This window comes from Eublepharis macularius, chromosome 13 (genome assembly GCF_028583425.1).
Source record: "Eublepharis macularius isolate TG4126 chromosome 13, MPM_Emac_v1.0, whole genome shotgun sequence".
NCBI classification, from domain to species: domain Eukaryota; kingdom Metazoa; phylum Chordata; class Lepidosauria; order Squamata; family Eublepharidae; genus Eublepharis; species Eublepharis macularius.
Window position 1 is genome coordinate 22,895,435 of NC_072802.1, and position 18,668 is coordinate 22,914,102.

Below are 18,668 nucleotides of genomic sequence, written 5' to 3' on the forward strand. Positions count from 1 at the left end.
GGACATATATTAGGTCCTCCTACAAAGCCCAGCTCTTGAGTTAACAGCTTCAAAGTAGGGTGCCCACCAAACAAATCAATAAGCAGAAAGGGGGGTAGCTGTACCCCCCTCAAAATTTTTGGATTACCCCAGATCACACAGCACTGCACTCCCTTGACTGTCCTATACAAAAAGACATGTGCTTGTGCCAATCCAATCACTGATTTTGGAGCTAGGACCTCCTGCTGGTGTTGGGAACAGCTGTGAATAAGGAACTGAAAGAGATACAAACCCCCTCAATCTACAAATCTCTGGGTATACCACCACAAATCTCTGGGTAGATTTCAAAGGAAGAACTTCGTACAGCACATTGCAGTGGTCAAGGTTTCCATGGCTTGGAACCAGGTGGCCAGATTCATTTTGTCAAGGTATACCCTGCCTTTCTCCCAGTATACGTCCACTTAAGAGGGTAGACATATGGAGGTGTATGACATGCGCCCCTACAGTCTTTATTTTGGGATACAGAGCTTTTTAATTTCCCCCAATATTTGTCTTTTGCTCTGCAAATAAGGAACCAGGAACTGTGAATAAGGAACCAGGAACTGGAAACCAACTTCTGCTTCGTTATTTTAAGACCTCTTTTCCCTCTCTCCGAATTGCCAGCATAAAATCAGCAGAGATGGCCAAGAGGTCTTTCTTTGTTACTCTACCACCAGATCTGGAAGCTTAGTCCATTTAAGTAAACCCTGAAAATCTTTTTTATTCAGATTACTGTTTGGCTGCAGAACACATCAATTAGAGCTGCAATTGCTTCCTACCATTAAGGTTCGAAAACTGTTAGTTAATTGTCCTTACTACTTATTTGCTTTTTAAGAAATGGCTTTATGATTGTTATTTTATAGGATTGTATTTCTGCAGCCTGCCTAGGGAATATTTTACTGAAAACAAGAGTTAACACATTTCTAAACTTTTTTAAAAATTAAAGCCATTTGGTAGGTGCTTGACAATCCAAGAAGAGAAAGTTTAGGTTTCTGCCCTGCCCTTACTATTTACGCCATTAAAGATGAGACTAGAAAACCAGAGAAGATATTCTGGGCCCCCAGGTATTTATTCTGTTTGGAAGGTACATGATACCCCAATTTTGATTAAACACAATGGATGTGGGTTTGGTCAGTGCTGGGTTAGGGACTTTCTAAAAATCCCTATGGTTATTATCTTGAGTTTCATGACAGAAGGGTAAAAGTAAAATAGAAGAAGAAATGTTTTAAAGTTTGCATCTGTTGAGAATGTATTCCTAAGTATATGCAAAAGAGAAAAAAAATCTACACGAATGTGATCTGAGGCGGAACAAGAAAATAAAAATTTACAAGCTTGGAGCTCCATTGCAAGATCTCAGATCTAAGCTATCCAGCTATCTGAGCTCAAATTAAACCATTTGTTTCTAACAGACTTGGCTAAACAACCAATGCCCTGTAAAGTGTTGTGCTTTGATCTAGCTGCCCAGGTTCCACACAGCTTATTAAGGTCCAAGAGCTCAAAGCAAAGTGCGCTGCAATATAACGGGAGCTTTTTCGCTAGCTAATGAGCTTACAAAAGACAGGAATGACGTTGTGGCGTGCTAAATTAACTGGAAGGGGGGATCAAAAATGTTTCACTTTGATCTAAAACACTCAGTTCTTATTATTGTCAATATTAATACTAGGATAAGTCAGGGAAGGTGACATTGATCATGAAAAAGGTAAAGTTAGGAGGTCAAATTTCAAAGCTACGAAAGGAGACAGGGAAGGAGGCTCTGAAATCTGGAATCCCTCACTCCAAGTAGGGACTTGGGAGTTTGCATAGGTTCTGTAAACCATCTGTTTCCACAGATGTTTATTCAATACCCAGTGTCCAGCTATTCAGTTTCTAGCCTTTTAGCCTAAACACTGAATTTTTATAGGTAGGAGTCTCGTGGATGACCTTAAAAGACAACCAGAAAGGCATAAACAAACTATATAGTTGACTGCACCCCTCTTGTGGTTTAGACCCAATATCGACTCTCTGCTCACTTTTCCCAGGCAAAGAGCGCCAACTAAGATGGCTCCTTGTGGAAAACCAAGAGCAGATACAGCCAGATGTGCCCGACAAGCCTCTCCGTATCAGCTAGTGACCTGGAAAAAGAGTGATGCAAGGGCTTTGGGGGAAGAAGGGCAACATCTCTTTCAGGAAAACTTGCTTGCTGCAATGTGCTTCCTGTTTCTTAAACTTAGAGGCTAATTTTTCAAGTGAGAAGAGCTATGGCTCTGGTCTTTAATCCTGGACCTGTGCAGAAGGGCTGCAGCAGCAAGAGAAAAGGCCCTCTGCCTAGGCTTTAAGAGACATCTGATTTTATATTTTACTTACTGTATTTATACACCACTTTTCTGCAAAAGGGTGGTTTACAGGGCTTTTTTTCTGGGAAAAGAGGTGGTGGAACTCAGGGCCAAGCTACACATGACGAATGACACTTGAACGGCAAGTGTATTTCTCCCTGTTCACTTGCCCTCCACTCAATCCACTTGCCGTTCAAGTGTCATTCGTCATGTGTAGCTTGGCCCTCAGTGGGTTGCCCTTGGAGAAAATGGTCACATGGCTGGTGGCCCCGCCCCCTGATCACCAGACAGAGGGGAGTTTAGCGGTGCGGAAGGCAATCTCAACTCCCCTCTGTCTGGAGGGGGCGGGGCCACCAGCCATGTGACCATTTTCAAGAGGTTCCGGAACTCCGTTCCATCGCGTTCCAGCTGAAAAAAAACCCTGGTGGTTTACATTTAAAACAGAAAAACAAAACACAGTAGAAACTTTCTCAGACTGTTTGGGAGTTTCTCCTCACTCTGCCCCAAAGCCCACAAGTCTTTCAGTAGCCCCAGGCAAGGTGAGTGAGGGCTTTTGCAACTTAATTCATTCAGGAGGTCTCTTCAGGATCTGATGGCTCTCTTCTTCAGCCTTCATCTCAGCGTCCCTGCCTTTGGTCTGTTTGAAGCATGGAATTGGTGAGGCAAAGCATCCGTCCGCTCATAGTGGGACTTTGGGCTTGCCTGGTTTAAATGAGACATTGGGTGAATGCAGAATACCCATGCGGGGAGGGCTGCCCCTTCCTCTGACAACACCCTTTAATGAGGAATTGGGGAAGTCTCGGAAAGTGTGGGAAATGCCTCGGCCTCGGCTGGATTCTCTCAAGCCACAGAAGCGGATGGCAGGAGATGTCAGTCCCGGGATGTTGCCCTGGGCCCAAAAACATGTACTGACAGCTGAGTTCTGGTAAATTCTAGCTTAAATTAAGCCCCACTCTTATCTTCCACGCCCCACTCTATGTATCCGCCACAAGTGACACAGAAAAAGAAAGGCATTGCAGCCAGAAGGGAAAAGAAAGGGTCTTCAGAAAGACAGCGGAGAGCTACTGACAGTAAACGGAGGAAAACTGTCTCGCCTTGCTAGGCTGCCCTCTCTCAGCACGGCTAATGAGGGAAAGGCTTTTGAAAGGCCTTTTATCTTCTTTGCTTTTGATCAAGTTGCCGGGTAAGAGAAAACCCAACAAGACACAGCCCCCCCCCCTCCCAAAAGAGTTCATGGCCAAGGACTCGCAGCAGCTGGGTGGGATTGTACCGCAGCAGGAGGATGATTAACCTCACGGGTTGTGTGAAGAAAGGAAGAACCAGCACCAGGATAAAATCCCTGTTCCGCTGCCTGGCCTTGCACCACAGGCAACATGCAGCTCCTTAGCCTAACTCTACCTGCCTTGCAGACGGTTTAATAAGTCTGTCACTTTTCTCACTTCAACTTTTCCCTCAGAGCTGCTTCACATCTTATGCAGCCGCTGGATTACCTCAGTGTTTCCCACAAAAAAACCGCTACTCTGTCAGTGTAAAAAATGTACTATGGGGAGGCCCGGGTACAAATTCTTACTCAGCATGAAGCTCATTAGGAGATAGGCATGCGTGCGTGAGGGGTTTGGCTGCAGCTATTTCCTGCTTCCCTCCTTACAATGACACAAATACTGCTGCTAGATCCACGACAGCCAGCATGGTGTAGTTTTTAGTGTTAGACTAGGACTCCAGAAGACCTAGGTTCAAATCCCTGCTCTGCTACAGAAGATTGCTGGCCAGTCACATACTCTCAAACTAGTCTACCTCACAGGATTGTTGTGAGAATAAAATGGAGGAAAGGAGAACAATGTTATCAGGTTAGAGACCCTACTGGGGAGAGAGGCAAGGTATAAATGAAGTAAATAGATAAATCCAGGGCTTTTTTTCTGGGAAAAGAGGTGGCAGAACTCAGTGGGTTGCCCTCAGAGAAAATGGTCACATGGTTCGTGGCCCCACTCCCTGATCTCCAGACAGAGGGGAGTTTGCGGAGGGCAATTTCAACTCCCCTCTGTCTGGAGATCGGGGGGCGGGGCCACCAACCATGTGACCATTTTCAAGAAGTTCTGGAACTCCGTTCCCCCACGTTCCCCCTGAAAAAAAGCCCTGGATAAATCCAATACTGTCCTGCTGAAAGCTTGCAAGTTTTACATTTGCAAACATTTTGTGTGTTTATCTGCTCAAATATTACTTAGTCATCATTATTATTTTCCTTCAAACATTTTTTGCACTTTAAAAATGCTCCAAAACAGGAGAGATGAATAGCTTTATGACTGTAAAGTGGGACAATCAGTGCTGTACATGGTTTTGGAGGGGGGTGCTTTCACTGAGTGACTGTTCAAATTGTGCTTAAAACGAGAAAATAATTGCCCTCTCCCCCAATTCACTCCAGGAGAGAAGATGGTACAAAATACTCTTGCAAGTGGGCTCACACCTAACACGATTCTTCACATCTGTACATAACCTTGACAATCTTGGGCCACCATCTCCCCAGTACCCCCACTCTCACAGGGATAACAAAATGCCAAGAAAGCTACCCTGAGCTCCTCGAAGGAAAGACTGGACACAAAGGCAAAGAAGTAAAATGCGCAGAGTGAAGACATGCTTCCCTAAATACTCAGAGATATATGCTGAGGAATGGTGACTGGCCAGTGTGACCAATGTGATTCAGATATCACACTTAACGACAATTAAGGGAAAATGTGCTTGAATCTATCTTGCTGCCAGGCTTGCACATATGCTTAATGACGCACATACATCTTGCATGGAGAATCATAGCTCATCTCCAGTAACTGCTGATGTAGGAATGCAGGCAGGCTAGTTAACTAGAATCAATACCCCCTATATGCCCTAACTAGGATTCTAAACCTGGATTATACTCAAGTTTAGAATCCCAGTTACTGGGAGGGGAAAGAATTCTAGTTAGCCAGTAAGCCTCACGTTAGTAGCCTTTTAGGGCTCTCGTATTCCCTATCGAGATTTAAACTGTACTTCTCTTCTTGCTTCAGGCTGGTGCTCATGACTATTTCCCTTATTCAGCTTTACAGCCTACCTGAATGGCTTGGCATATAACTTCAACCATTATGAAATGAAGCAAGGGAGGAGGGGAGACAGAAGAAAAAGAAAAGACAGATCCCTCTTCCACAAAGATCTATGCTTGAAAATGAAATTTCTGCAAACAAGGACCAAATCCACCCCAGGAGATAGATAGGTACAATCCAGGAGATTCTCAGAGTGAAACAGGGGACTGTGCTCAGGAGTGGCCTAGGAAATGGATGTGGAGCAAGGGGGGGGGGGGAGGCTGGGGTACTTCAGGCCCTGCAGGGGTTACTCAGCTCAGCAGTACAAACAGTGGGTGAAACGTGTTGACAATGAGGGAAACAACAGCTGGCGAACTGACACCAATCTCCATTGTCAATTAAGGGTCTGAGTGGAGTGGCCCCTGAGGTATTGGCAGAATTACTAGAGCTTGAGTATGCTTGCTCTTGGCCACTAGTGGTTCTTTAGGACACAGGCCCATCAGGGAATTTCCCTGCAAGATAAATGGTCAGTCTGCCCCGATCATGCTGTTTTGCCTTCCCTAAAAGGGACTGTGGTGATATGAACAGGAATTATTTATATAGTGCCATCACTGAACACTGCCCTTTTTACATCAGGTAAATTAAAAGAAAATGAAAGTCAGGTCCCTGCCCCAAGGAGCTTATCATTGAAATTTCAACAAGGGGGAGACCAAGGGAAGAATGGTAGAGGGAACGAGTAAAAAAAGTCGGATGGAAGAGAACAGAGTTGTATGTAGTTGCGTTTTGTCTGAAGAGAAGATTTTGTCTGAAGAGAAGATTTTTCAGTAAAGGCTGTTTTCAAAAGACTAATACCATTTTTTAGAAACAAAATTAATGCACATAGACCACCAATCATTACATTTTGTATCTACAAACCAAGACTGCATAGTGAGGAGCGTTCTCTCAGCTATGGCGTAACTGTTAATACTATTAAGTAGTTTTTAGCAAGCGTCCTTGAGTTTAAGAACACAGAGCATTTTACAGGGTCAGATTTATGGACGAGCATCTCGTGCATAAACTGTTTTCTGCCCACCCCTAGCAGATAATGAACAAGATGGTACAAGGATGACAGGCTCCTCTCATACAACTAACGTTGGAGTTAATGGGCCCTTGCAGCAAAGAGTCTCTGGTGTAAGGAGAAGGGGGGGGGATGCTTTAACCTTCCCACTAATTTTCCCTGCAAAAGCATCCTTTCCTGGGAGTAATCTGTAATTCCTCCGAAGCCAATCTGAGATGGGGAAATATTGGCATGGGAGAACCAGTGGGCCTGGAGGGGAACAAGAATGGTTAAATTGCAGGAGGAAGGCAGAGGGCCCTCCCACAAGCCCCCATCCATTTGCCCTCCAAATAGCTAAGACCTAAAACTTGAGCCAAAGGAGAAGTAGCTGCCCCAGGAAATCTGTAAACCAACTAAACCAAATAAGCAGTTATCAAATTAGATTCTGCTGCTGTAGATCAGTATCTTTATTCCTATTATATATATAAAAACCTCGCCTTGTTCAAGGAACCGCTTCTTAATTTAGTAACTGAAAATCAATAGCCCATTAAGAGGAAACTAATTGCTATGGCTTCTCCCCCTGCATTGCCTTGGTAAACAAAGCAGCCAGCTAATTCACTATTAATTGTTCTGCCTTTGGAAAGAAGAAGGCATTAAGTTCCTTTTTTGCCTTGAGATGTGCTGGGTGAGAGCGCATTGTTGATGAAGTCATGGTTCTTGCCATTTAATAGCCAGGGGGAAACACTAATCTGGTGGCATCTGGTTTTTACTGGGCTGTAATAAGAGGGTTGGGGAGGATGGGTGGCAAAGAGAATGCTCCCTTGGAAAGTCAAACAAAAGATGCCTGATTGGTATCACCAGACAAAGAAGGCTGCCTGGCCAGAGAAGGCCATTTTTCTCAATGGGTTTAAAGGTGAGCTGCTCATTTCCTTTGGTTTTTCTTTCCTGTCATTTGCAATGCCAAAAAAAAAAAATCCCTCCCTGCAGAAGCTATTTCTGCTACGCTAAAAAAAAAAAACAGGTTTGTGACTCAGTGACAATTAGGTGACTTTGCAAAGGATGGAGGGAATCCCAACATGGTGAAGAAAGGGAGGGGGGAGGGAGGCCCACTGGCAATGTGAGCAGAACACCCCCCCCCCCCATGCTCAGCAAAGCTGGGTTGCTGTCCAGGGCCCCTGGATGCAGGAAGGACCCACTGAGCTGAGGTCCCCACACAACTCAATCCGTATCACGTTTCCCCAGTGCTTGGGGAGACATAGCTGGGATGGAATAAGAAGCTGTTTTGATTTTCCCTATTGCTGTCCTCCACAAACTACCACATTCTGACCACTTTGAACAAGCATTGACTGCCCCAACCTCAGAACCACATAAGGAGTGGGCAAAGTCCAGGTCTGACTAAAAGGCCAACCCTTAAGTTCTTACACAAGCACCTAGTACCTTTCTCAAAAGAAAAATGAGCTCCTAGAGGTTGGTTCAGAAGAAACCAGGGAGATGCTTTTCAAGGGGGAAAAAAAGATTTAAAAGGATGGCGGGGTAATGGTGGTGGTGACAAATCTGTTAGCCTTGAAAGTGCCTCAAGATTCCTTTTAAAAATTTATTTGGTTGTAATAGGCTAATACAATCATTCTTCTGCTACACAGAGGAAAGAGCTTTACTTGCTGGACTGGGGAGGTGGTGGAATAATAAAGAAAGAGGGCACAATGGGATGAAACCAGGGGACCCAACCCCATGTCCAAGAAGGGTAAAAGCTAGGGGGAACAGTTGACCTGGACCATATCGTTGAATATTGTGCATATCATCATTCTCCAGCAGACATTTGCCACTGGGTTATCCGGTGTGGACAAATCAATCCAGTTGCAAATAAGTGCTAGAGTACAACATCCAACAATGTATGGAGGCAGGCCATGGATGGCTAAGAGACAAAGGAGTGGCAAGTGGTGGGAGGTTGGAGCGCCAGACAAGTTGAGCCAGTGTAGCATAATGGTTAGAGTGTCTATCTAAGGCTGGGGAGTCCAAAGGTTCAAATCCCCCTTCAGCCACACAGCTTGCTGGGTGCTCCTTCAGCCAGTCTCTCTGCCTCACAGCCTAACCAACCTCCCAGGATTGCAGTGAGAATCAAAGGAAGGCAGAGTGAACTGTGTCTGCCATCCTGAGCAAATTTGGTGGCGGCGGCAGCGGTGGCGGCGGCGGCGGCAGCAGCAGGGGTGGCGGATAAAAATATGATGGGTTTCTTTATTGTGAAAACTTTCAACCCAAAATTAGGCTCTCAATGTGGCTTGCAAACATAACAACAAAACACTAAAACCACACTGAAAACAGCAAACAGAAATACCATTTTAAAGTACAGGACAGAGAACAGAAGATTTCATTTTAGGGGGGCAATCCCACCTAAGCATCCTGTGAAACTAAAACCCATGCAATGGGTTATTTTCAGGATTACTATTTCAAAGCACAGGTGGGAAAAGAATTACACATGACCACTCCATGTATCAACAGCTCCTCCTCCCCATCCTGGTAGCACAAACATACCCTCAGCCATCAATCATGGATTGCAGCTGGCACACATACCTCCACCTGCTGGCAGATCTGTATCAGTTTGGCCATCTGGTTTTCTAGTTCGCTATTGCGCTTAACTAGGTTGGTGAGGTTCATCTCCAGTGTTTGCTGCCAACACAGAAAGGAGAGGGGAGACAAAAAAAATCAAAAATAAGCATCAATAGGTCATAGAAAGCAGGTCAACTAACCAATGTTTCCCAGTGACTCTAATGCAGAGTATCAAAGTATCAGAAAGGTCAGCAAATCAAAGAATCCAGCAACACATAGGCCTGAAAATTCTACAGCTGGATTTAATGAAAACAAATGTGTTCACACCCATTCTAGACACAGAACAAGAGAAGAAATTGATTCACTCATAAAGCATTCCCCATTTATTTATGGATGGATGGATACCAAAGCACATATCACCTACAAGCTCCCCTACTACTGGCTGAGTGAAAATGATGCCATGGAATGTTTAGGAGCATTCAAATATCCAAAGGAAAAGGTGAAGCAACTGAAGGTGACAAGGTAGTTGAAGGAAAAGGGCCAGCACAGGAATGTGACAGTGAAAAGAACTAATGAAGCTTTTATATGGAGTCAGCTGATGGTTTAGCATTGTGTTTTCTGATTGGCAGTGGCTGTTCTAGATCTGCTGCTGTACTATTGTAGTTAAGTGGCTGGTTTGCAAATCAGCACTCTGCTAGTTCGACTCACACCACTGCCATGAGCTCAGCAGGTGGCCTTGGGTAAGCCACTCCACTCAGCCCCACCTCCCCAGTTGTATTATAGGGTCTTTGTTCACTGCACTGAGAATGGCACTAATCTGTCCAGTCGTTCTCAATCTTGTTCACTAGAATATCCTAATTAGAGATGCTGGAAACTGGACTGGGAGCTTGGACATGCAAAGTATGTACTCCACTCACTGAGCTTTTTCAGCCGAATATTAAAATGTTCATGAATGTGACATAACATCTAGATCTGAGTGGAGGATTGGAGGAAGAGACCGAAACCTGAAAGGCCAAGGTTGAAATCCCTACTCTGCCAACTGAATGCCCTCAGGCCTGTCACACACTCAGCCTAACTTTCTTTACAAGGTTGCTGTGAGGATAACATGAGAAGAGAACTATGCATATCGACCTGAGCTCCTTAAGAGAAAGGGCAGGATACAAGTGGGATAGCCAGACAGAAAGGAGGACTGAAGGACATGGAGAAATGAAAACACGAAGCTACCTCATACTGAGTAACCATATTGGTTCATCTAGCACAGTACTGTCTGAATGGGAGCAGATCTCTTGGCTCTCAGGCAGAGAAGGTTCATTCTCATCATCTAAATGCCTTAAACTGGAGCTGCCATCGACTCACTGCATATGCTCTGCCCGGTGCCAAAGAAACAAAATCACAGTCCTTAAACAGCAGTGTCCATTATGAAGCGAACTTTGTATCCAGGCCATGAGGGCTTGAATCAGGAATCTAAGAGCAGGAGATAGAAAACTACCCTGGAAAGAAATATAAGCTTATAGGAACTGAAGGAACAAGGAGAAAGGCAGGGCAGTAAACTTCACACAAGGCTTAAGGGTAGGAAGGACCACGAACTGTGTTCAGAATTAGACAAGGAAGATTTGGTACGTGGGAGGCAGTGGGCCAGAGATCCAGGCAACTGCAGAAACCACAAGAAAGGAGGAAGCTAAATTTGCTAACCAGTTAGTCTTTGCCTGCTGGTCTACAGTGGTAGCGATAACTAGTAATGTCTTTTATCAGCATATGTTGGCAAAACAGGACCATCTTTGCTAAGGAGAATGAATGGCTTTAATATGTATATTAAACGACAGGGATGAATACAACTGTTCATGATCCTAGGCATTCTCTTTCACTTTAGTGTCCTTGGTTTTATGACCAAAAATATTCAAAACCATGTCAAAAATAGGAGGCTGTGGAACTGGAATTTGTTAGTGAATCTGACTATGCTTCCCATATTGAAATAAGGATTATGTGAGGTTCTATTAGTACAAAATAAAATAACCATTTTGTATTTGCTGCTGAAGAACTTGTTTAGCATTCATGCTTTGTTGCTCCAGTAAATATTCAGATTATGCATTTTATTCCTGTTTGCCCCCCAGCTACCAGGATGTGGTTTTTCTGTCTCCGGTATCTCCAGTCATAGATTTATTGTACTCTGCGATAAAAAGAAAATAAATATATTCTGGGCCAAAGTAACTCATGCCTTTGGTTTTCACCTTGTTAACTTTGTTTATCTTCTACTGAACTTTCATCCGCCACTTCTACAAATCCAAGGATGCTATCGCCAGAGAAACCTCGCATCATAATGCACCAGTCAGCTTCTTTATTAAAGCCATAATATTATTCAAATTTTGATATAAACATGTCAATCAATAAAAAGTAGTTTGGAACAATTTACCATATGCATGTTCTCAATCCCCTTTACAATCTTCTGCAAAAGTGCCTCACTTTTTCCGATTTCAGACCATGTTGGATTTAGTTCTCTAATTACAGGAGGCCAAGTTGGTGAAGAACCAGGGGGTGGGGACTGTGGGTTTCATTAAGAGTCTCCTACTTTCCCCTTCATCATTCAAGTGCTAGTTGAATGTATGAAAGATATCCATTAATATCTCTCTACGCATAACAAAAGAAAAAATCGTATGAGCAGACAGGCAGGAGCGAAGAAGACAGAAAACAAAGGAAAATAAAAAGGGGGAAAACACTACCAGATGGTCCTCAATGCTGCCTCTTTTTATAAACCTCCAAAGAACTGTTTCAAAGAACTTTTTTTATTCATAGACATATTTGCATTAAAATAAAATACATTTTAAAAGGTAGCTTTAATCATCTTTTTCTTGTCATCAAGTTGCAGCTGACTTATAGTGACTCCTTAGGGTTTTCAAGGCAAGAGACGAACAGACGTGGCTTGCTATTGCCTGCCACCTAGACTTCCTTGATGGTCTCCTATCCAAGTACTAACCAGGGGAGCTAGTCTGTGCAATCCAGATCAGGGCTTAATCTTCATGAACCCACAAAATCCAAGAAGCCGAGGTACCTCCAAGTTTTAGACACCTTCATCAGCTCATGAATTAGCTCTGCTTTTCTCATGAGTTGCCCGTACAAATATTTGAGCCTGAGAAAAAACGTTCCCCACAATGTTTTCAAGCTAACACTTCACAGTTAGGGTCCCCCTGGCATAGAGGGTTCCTATGTACTGGCATACTTGTAGGCTTGGATTGGCAATGACACATGATGGACAATCCCAGCCCTTGAGGACAGAAGTAATCCATCTCAGGTGGATTTCAAAGGGGAGAGAAAGAATAAGTTGAATTATTGGTAGTGATTACAGACCAAAATCACACATGTATTTAGAGGAATGAGCCATGTTAGTCTGTAGTTGCAAAATAATAAAGAGTCCAGTAGCACCTGGATTACTGGACTCTTTACACATGTATTTGTAAACTTGTTGGAAGACTGACATGAACTGAAGGATTAAGGTTCCAGCACAGCATATCAGTTCTGAAATATGGTACATGTTCATTTAAAACTGCTTGCTTTGAAAGTATCATTACCTCCATTTTCTCAACACCAGGATCATTTACAGATTTAACTAGGGACTCCCATGAAGGCAAAAGGAAATTATACCTGTATGAAGCCCCCGAAAGCTGCCTGGTTCCAAGTTGGGTGAAAACTACTTCCCCCAAGTCCTATGTATTCATACCCTGAGCAACTGAAAGCTCCAGATGGGGATCTGGCAGTTACGCTGTAGGAGGATTCTCAGCCTTGAGAAGTTGGGCAACTGGTCATGAATTCTCCATTGAATAGGCAAGAGAAGGGTGTGATGTCTGCAGGAGACACACAACCCGTAACAAAAAAGACCAAGCCAAAATCCCCTTTGCCAAGTATCCAGAGGAGTTAGCCGTGTTAGTCTGTAGTAGCAAAATCAAAAAGAGTCCAGTAGCACCTTTAAGACTAACCAATTTTATTATAGCATAAGCTTTCGAGAATCAAGTTCTCTTCATCAGTTTTGATCAGGCATCTGATGAAGAGAACTTGATTCTCGAAAGCTTATGCTATAATAAAATTGGTTAGTCTTAAAGGTGCTACTGGACTCTTTTTGACTTTGCCAAGTAGTAATCACAAAACAAGAAGTCAGTGAAGTGTGGACAATCCTACATAAGAAAGGCATAGTTCATTTCCTGCCTCTTTGGCTTTATTTTCTAAAAAGTATTCAGAGGGTTTTTTCCATCTCCAAACTGGAAAGATTCCCCTTCTTCCTCCAATATTTCTGGATTTTCCCATTCCTTCACATCTCTAGAACGAGAATTTCAGCAATCCCTGAAGCCTTGAGGAGCACTGCTAATCCCCAATCTCCACGTAGATTCTCTCACAAAACTTCTTCCTTGCCTATTCCAGAGCTGTTGTAGGAGCTATGAAAAGGGCCAAGGCATCTGCTGTCAACAAAGATATGAAAAGGCTGGACTCGACTCTCCGTGACGCAAACTGTTCTTGAACAAACAACAGCATTTCAGCATTCTTTAACTGCTGCAAGCAGCAGAAGTGAACTGACATGTGACTTCTCGCTGCAGGTCACCGTTAATGCAAGCCAGGGATGTGGAAAAAGCAAACGTTGTGAGTTCTCGGAGTTTGGCCTTCCCCGATAGCATTTTCAGGAAACAGTGGTATTGTCATACATTAAGGGGCAGCTCTGGCATACCAGACAAAAGGTGGATTCAGGCCAGCAACTGAGGTGGCAAATGCAAGCCAGGCGTGAGTAAGCAAGAGCAGTGCATGATGGGAGCCAGGCCTTTACCAGCAATGTTTTTGCATGGGAAAAAAAGCTTGAGAGAAAGACAGTCTAATGGCTATCCTAGCACACCCAGGATCTCCTCCTGACAGACCAGAATGAAGAGAGAATCCCTGGGCACATCTCCAGCACAAAAAGCTGGCTCCTCAAGCGGAAATTCATAATTGTCACAAGTTACCAAAAAGAGCACAGAAGTAATTTGTGACTCATGATTGACAACTGCTAGATTGGAACGATACCCTCCAGGTGAAGAGAAGAGGTTTTGCACGCCTGCTTCTGCCTGCTGCCTTATTATGCTAACTGTTGGTCGGCTGCTACCTCTGCAGCGACACATTTATTTATCCAATATTTGTAAGCAAAAATACAACCAGGACCAGTAAGGAGAGGCACAGAAAAAACCCATTTGAAACATGTATTGTCGAAGGCTTTCACGGCCGGAGAACGATGGTTGTTGGGGGTTTTCCGGGCTGTATTGCCGTGGTCTTGGCATTGTAGTTCCTGACGTTTCGTCAGCAGCTGTGGCTGGCATCTTCAGAGGTGTAGCACCAAAAGACAGAGATCTCTCAGTGTCACAGTGTGGAAAAGATGTAGGTCATTTGTATCTACTCAGGAGGGGTGGGGTTGAGCTGAGTCATTCTGTAAGAGTTTCCCAGGGTGTGGAATGCTAATGGCGGGAGGCTTCACTGTAACCTGAGGAGGTTCTTTTGCATATGGATTGGTGCTTGATGTGCTAATCTTCTCTGCAGGGCTATTGTCGGGTGTGGAGTGTTTTGTTGGCCTGGTGTTTTTCAGAACTGGAGCCCATGCTCTGTTCATTCTTAAGGTTTCTTCTTTCCTGTTGAAGTTTTGCTTATGCTTGTGAATTTCAATGGCTTCCCTGTGCAGTCTGACAAAGTAGTTGGAAGTGTTGTCCAGTATTTTGGTGTCCTGGAATAAGATACTGTGCCCTGTTTGAGTTAGGCTATGTTCAGCCACTGCTGATTTTTCAGGCTGTCCAAGTCTGCAGTGTCTTTCATGTTCTTTTATTCTTGTCTGGATGCTACGCTTTGTTTACATCGGGACCACAAAGCGTAGCATCCAGACAAGAATAAAAGAACATGAAAGACACTGCAGACTTGGACAGCCTGAAAAATCAGCAGTGGCTGAACATAGCCTAACTCAAACAGGGCACAGTATCTTATTCCAGGACACCAAAATACTGGACAACACTTCCAACTACTTTGTCAGACTGCACAGGGAAGCCATTGAAATTCACAAGCATAAGCAAAACTTCAACAGGAAAGAAGAAACCTTAAGAATGAACAGAGCATGGGCTCCAGTTCTGAAAAACACCAGGCCAACAAAACACTCCACACCCGACAATAGCCCTGCAGAGAAGATTAGCACATCAAGCACCAATCCATATGCAAAAGAACCTCCTCAGGTTACAGTGAAGCCTCCCGCCATTAGCATTCCACACCCTGGGAAACTCTTACAGAATGACTCAGCTCAACCCCACCCCTCCTGAGTAGATACAAATGACCTACATCTTTTCCACACTGTGACACTGAGAGATCTCTGTCTTTTGGTGCTACACCTCTGAAGATGCCAGCCACAGCTGCTGACGAAACGTCAGGAACTACAATGCCAAGACCACGGCAATACAGCCCGGAAAACCCCCAACAACCACCATTTGAAACAATTTAGATATCTGCGGACACACGGTGGCCTAATATTTCTGGCCATCAATAATTAAAGTAACACTGTATTTCCATTAAAAAAATATGCAATTCCACTCAGAGAAAAAAAAATGTTTTATAGCAAACTGCTCACGGCCTGTTGTGTGATGTGTTGTGAAAATGATATCTCATTAATCTTTCAAGTCCAGAGGCAAAGGAGGATCCCCAGTGGAGCTTTCACTCAAGTCTGACATGGAACAGAAACTCAAATCTTCCAGAAAGACTTCATAAAACAAGGTCCTCCAATACTTTCACACACTTAACTATGGAAGGTAATATACAATTAAAAGGACTTTAATTTCAAAGCCCCCCAAACTGGGATGCTGTGGGGACTCTGTGCTCCTGCAGACATACAAAGCTCCCTTATATGGAGTCAGAGCAATGGCCCATCAGAGCAAGTACTTCTACTTCGGCTGTGGCTCTCCAGGTCTGTCGGGGAGGGGGTCCTTTCTCAGCCCTGTTACCCTGGAGTTGCCGGGAATTTAATGTGGGACCTTCTGAATGCAAAGCAAATTATCTTCTGTTTAACAGTGCCCATCCTACAGTCAAATATTCCGTGACGTCAAACATATTTACCTTTTATTTACTGCATTAGGGAGGTCATATGAGGCAAGGGTAAGTATCCCTTGCTCCAAAGCTCTATGTGAGTCAGCATTACTCATGTGCACACACCGCTCCTTTAGGAGAAGCCATTCCCTGCTCTGCAATTATCTAAGGTGGTGGTTTTTAAAATTTCAGAAGTTGGATTTCAAACTTTTGGGACCGACTGGCAAAGTAACGAGGCCCTACTCCCCCCCCTCCTCTGACATAAAGTGCTGGAATCTTACACTGCTTAACAAAGAACAAGTTTTTATTCTTATTTAATGTCTAATATTTATGAATATATATAAGTACTGAGCAACGAATTAATAATATGACCAGCAAATTTGCCATTCTGCCTCATCAAGAGTATAACAGGAGGGCAGCGTCCCCACTTTGTGGTTTCTTTTCTTCTAAAGGAGGAAGCAAAAAGTAAACACAGAGAAGCCCTCGTAGTGACACAAGCCACAAAATACCAGAAGTCATCATTATAACTAGTCTATGACCAAGCCCATTGTTACGACCCTTTCTTTCTCTAGGGTAGATTTTGCCTTTTATCTTTCCCTTAACACCTTCTGGGTAGTTTGCTGCCACCAGGAATATTATATTCCAAGGTATTTTATTTAAGTTTTCCCTTTTGTAACGTGCCTAAGCGTCAGGCTTCTTCGTGGTTCTATGTGGCCCTGAGGATAGGAATGGGATATAGCAATGACAGCCACTCTGGGACATAACAAAAAATAAACTTTTATTTTTTCAAGAAGCGTATCGGTTTCATAAACGTAGTTCTCAGTTCTTAAAGTTACTTCATTTACTCTCATTCACACAGATCTCTTCTAAGGCTTCACACACAGCCTCTTTCTCTGACTCAATATTTCTCTCACAGACGTGCTTAAAGTTACTAAGGCAGCACACAGCTTGCCTGCTTTCTCTAGACTCAATATTTCTCTCACAGAAATGCTTAAAACTCCTCAGGCAGCACACAGCTGGCCTCTCTTTCTCTAACTCTTATTCACAGAAATATTAAACCTGCTCAGGCAGCACACAGCAGGCCTCTCTTTCCCTGACTGAGTGTCCTTTCACAAACATGCTCAGTTCAGGTTCCACACAGGTTATATTTCTCTGGCAGCACACAGCTAGCCTGCTTTCTTCTGACTAAAACTTTGCTCTCTTCACTCTCAGGGCTAAGCCACAAGTGACGCTTGACACTAGTTGGACACATGTCAGCTTCCCTCAAGCTTTGATGGGAAATGTAGGCATCCTGGTCTTGCAGCTTGGCTCTCCGACTGCTGTCCAATGGACTTTTCAACTGTCATTTGTCCAACATTCCCCCAAGCTGCCTACATTTCCCATCAAAACTTGAGGGAAGCTGACAAATGTCCAGCTAGTGTCAAGCGTCACTTGTGGCTTAGCTCTCAGTCTCCAACTGCATTCACTCCACCCACACTCTCAGTCATCAACCAATCATATCACTCACTCATCCCTCTCCTTCACCCCACCCTTCACCTAGCTCAAACCAAGCATTTAAAGATACATGCACACATTTACTTGAAATCATTACATCCATTCACTGCAAATACTGTGGGGAGGAGGGACCTCTATGTTGGGCAATGCTCCATCAAGCTTCGACAAGGACAGAGGGTGAAAAGATGGGACAGTTTGAACGTCCGGGAGAAGATAGTCATTTCAGTAATTAGCATTGTTCTTTGTGTTCTTTGCTACTATTCTTATGTTAAGGCTTTAAATATATGTGACCGTTTTTTCTGGACAATATTTAACCAAGGTTGGTTTTGCATTATTCGCTTATTAGGCTCATTAAATTCACACTGCAGAACAATAGAGATGACCTACATAAAGATCCATTCCTTTCTGCAACCAATATGGGAAAGATGGGGAAGGGAGCAGAAGGCTACTAAAACTCACCAAATACCCTTTAATACAAAAAACTAGGGGGGGGGGTCTAGGAGGAATTGAAGGGGAAGGGAAATCCCATTTCACCCTTCCCTCTCTACTCAGAGCAGCTTCAGCTCCCACTCCACTATCTGTACTTCTTGTAGGACAATGCAGGGCAGTTGGCAACCAAAAATGGGGGCCAAAAGCTCATGAGATCACCTTGCAAGATTCCAGGCACCATTTTCACTTACCTTAGAAGCCACACCATTTCTCAAGGTGAAGGGTATAATAATCCTGGGGTGTAATTTAGAATTTGGGGGGGGGGGGTTGTATACATGGGAGCTATGCCCAACATATGGAATTTTCTTGTGCCCATCATTCCCAGCATGAATGGGCCAGGGAACCAGCTAGAATTAAGCCAAGATACCTGTGCTAATGTATCATGCAGCACTATAGTTAAGACTAGCTATGGTTAACATAACCAGCTGCAAGCCCTTGTTTCCAGTCCTGGCTTGTTGGACCTTAATTAACCACAGTTAGTGAACACATTGTAGAGGGAGTAGCCATGTTAGTCTGCAGCCGCCAACAGACTTGTGGCATCCTAAAGACTAACAAATTTATTGCAATACAAGTTTTTGTGGGACAAAAAACATTTTAGTCAGCGGAGTGGTCAGCATTCAGATGGTCAAGTGAACCATAGTAGTTTCATTATGTTTTGAGTGACAG

The 18,668-nt window shown here is 43.8% G+C and overlaps 1 protein-coding gene across 1 annotated transcript in view; it reads right to left on the minus strand.

Annotated features, from left to right (window-relative positions):
- MID2 (midline 2) overlaps positions 1-18,668 on the minus strand; it is a 228,760-nt gene that overhangs the window by 46,425 nt on the left and 163,667 nt on the right. The window contains exon 3 of the mRNA XM_054996708.1: positions 8,982-9,077. Coding sequence (XP_054852683.1) covers positions 8,982-9,077 — 96 coding nt within the window. The remainder of the gene's footprint in view (positions 1-8,981; positions 9,078-18,668) is intronic.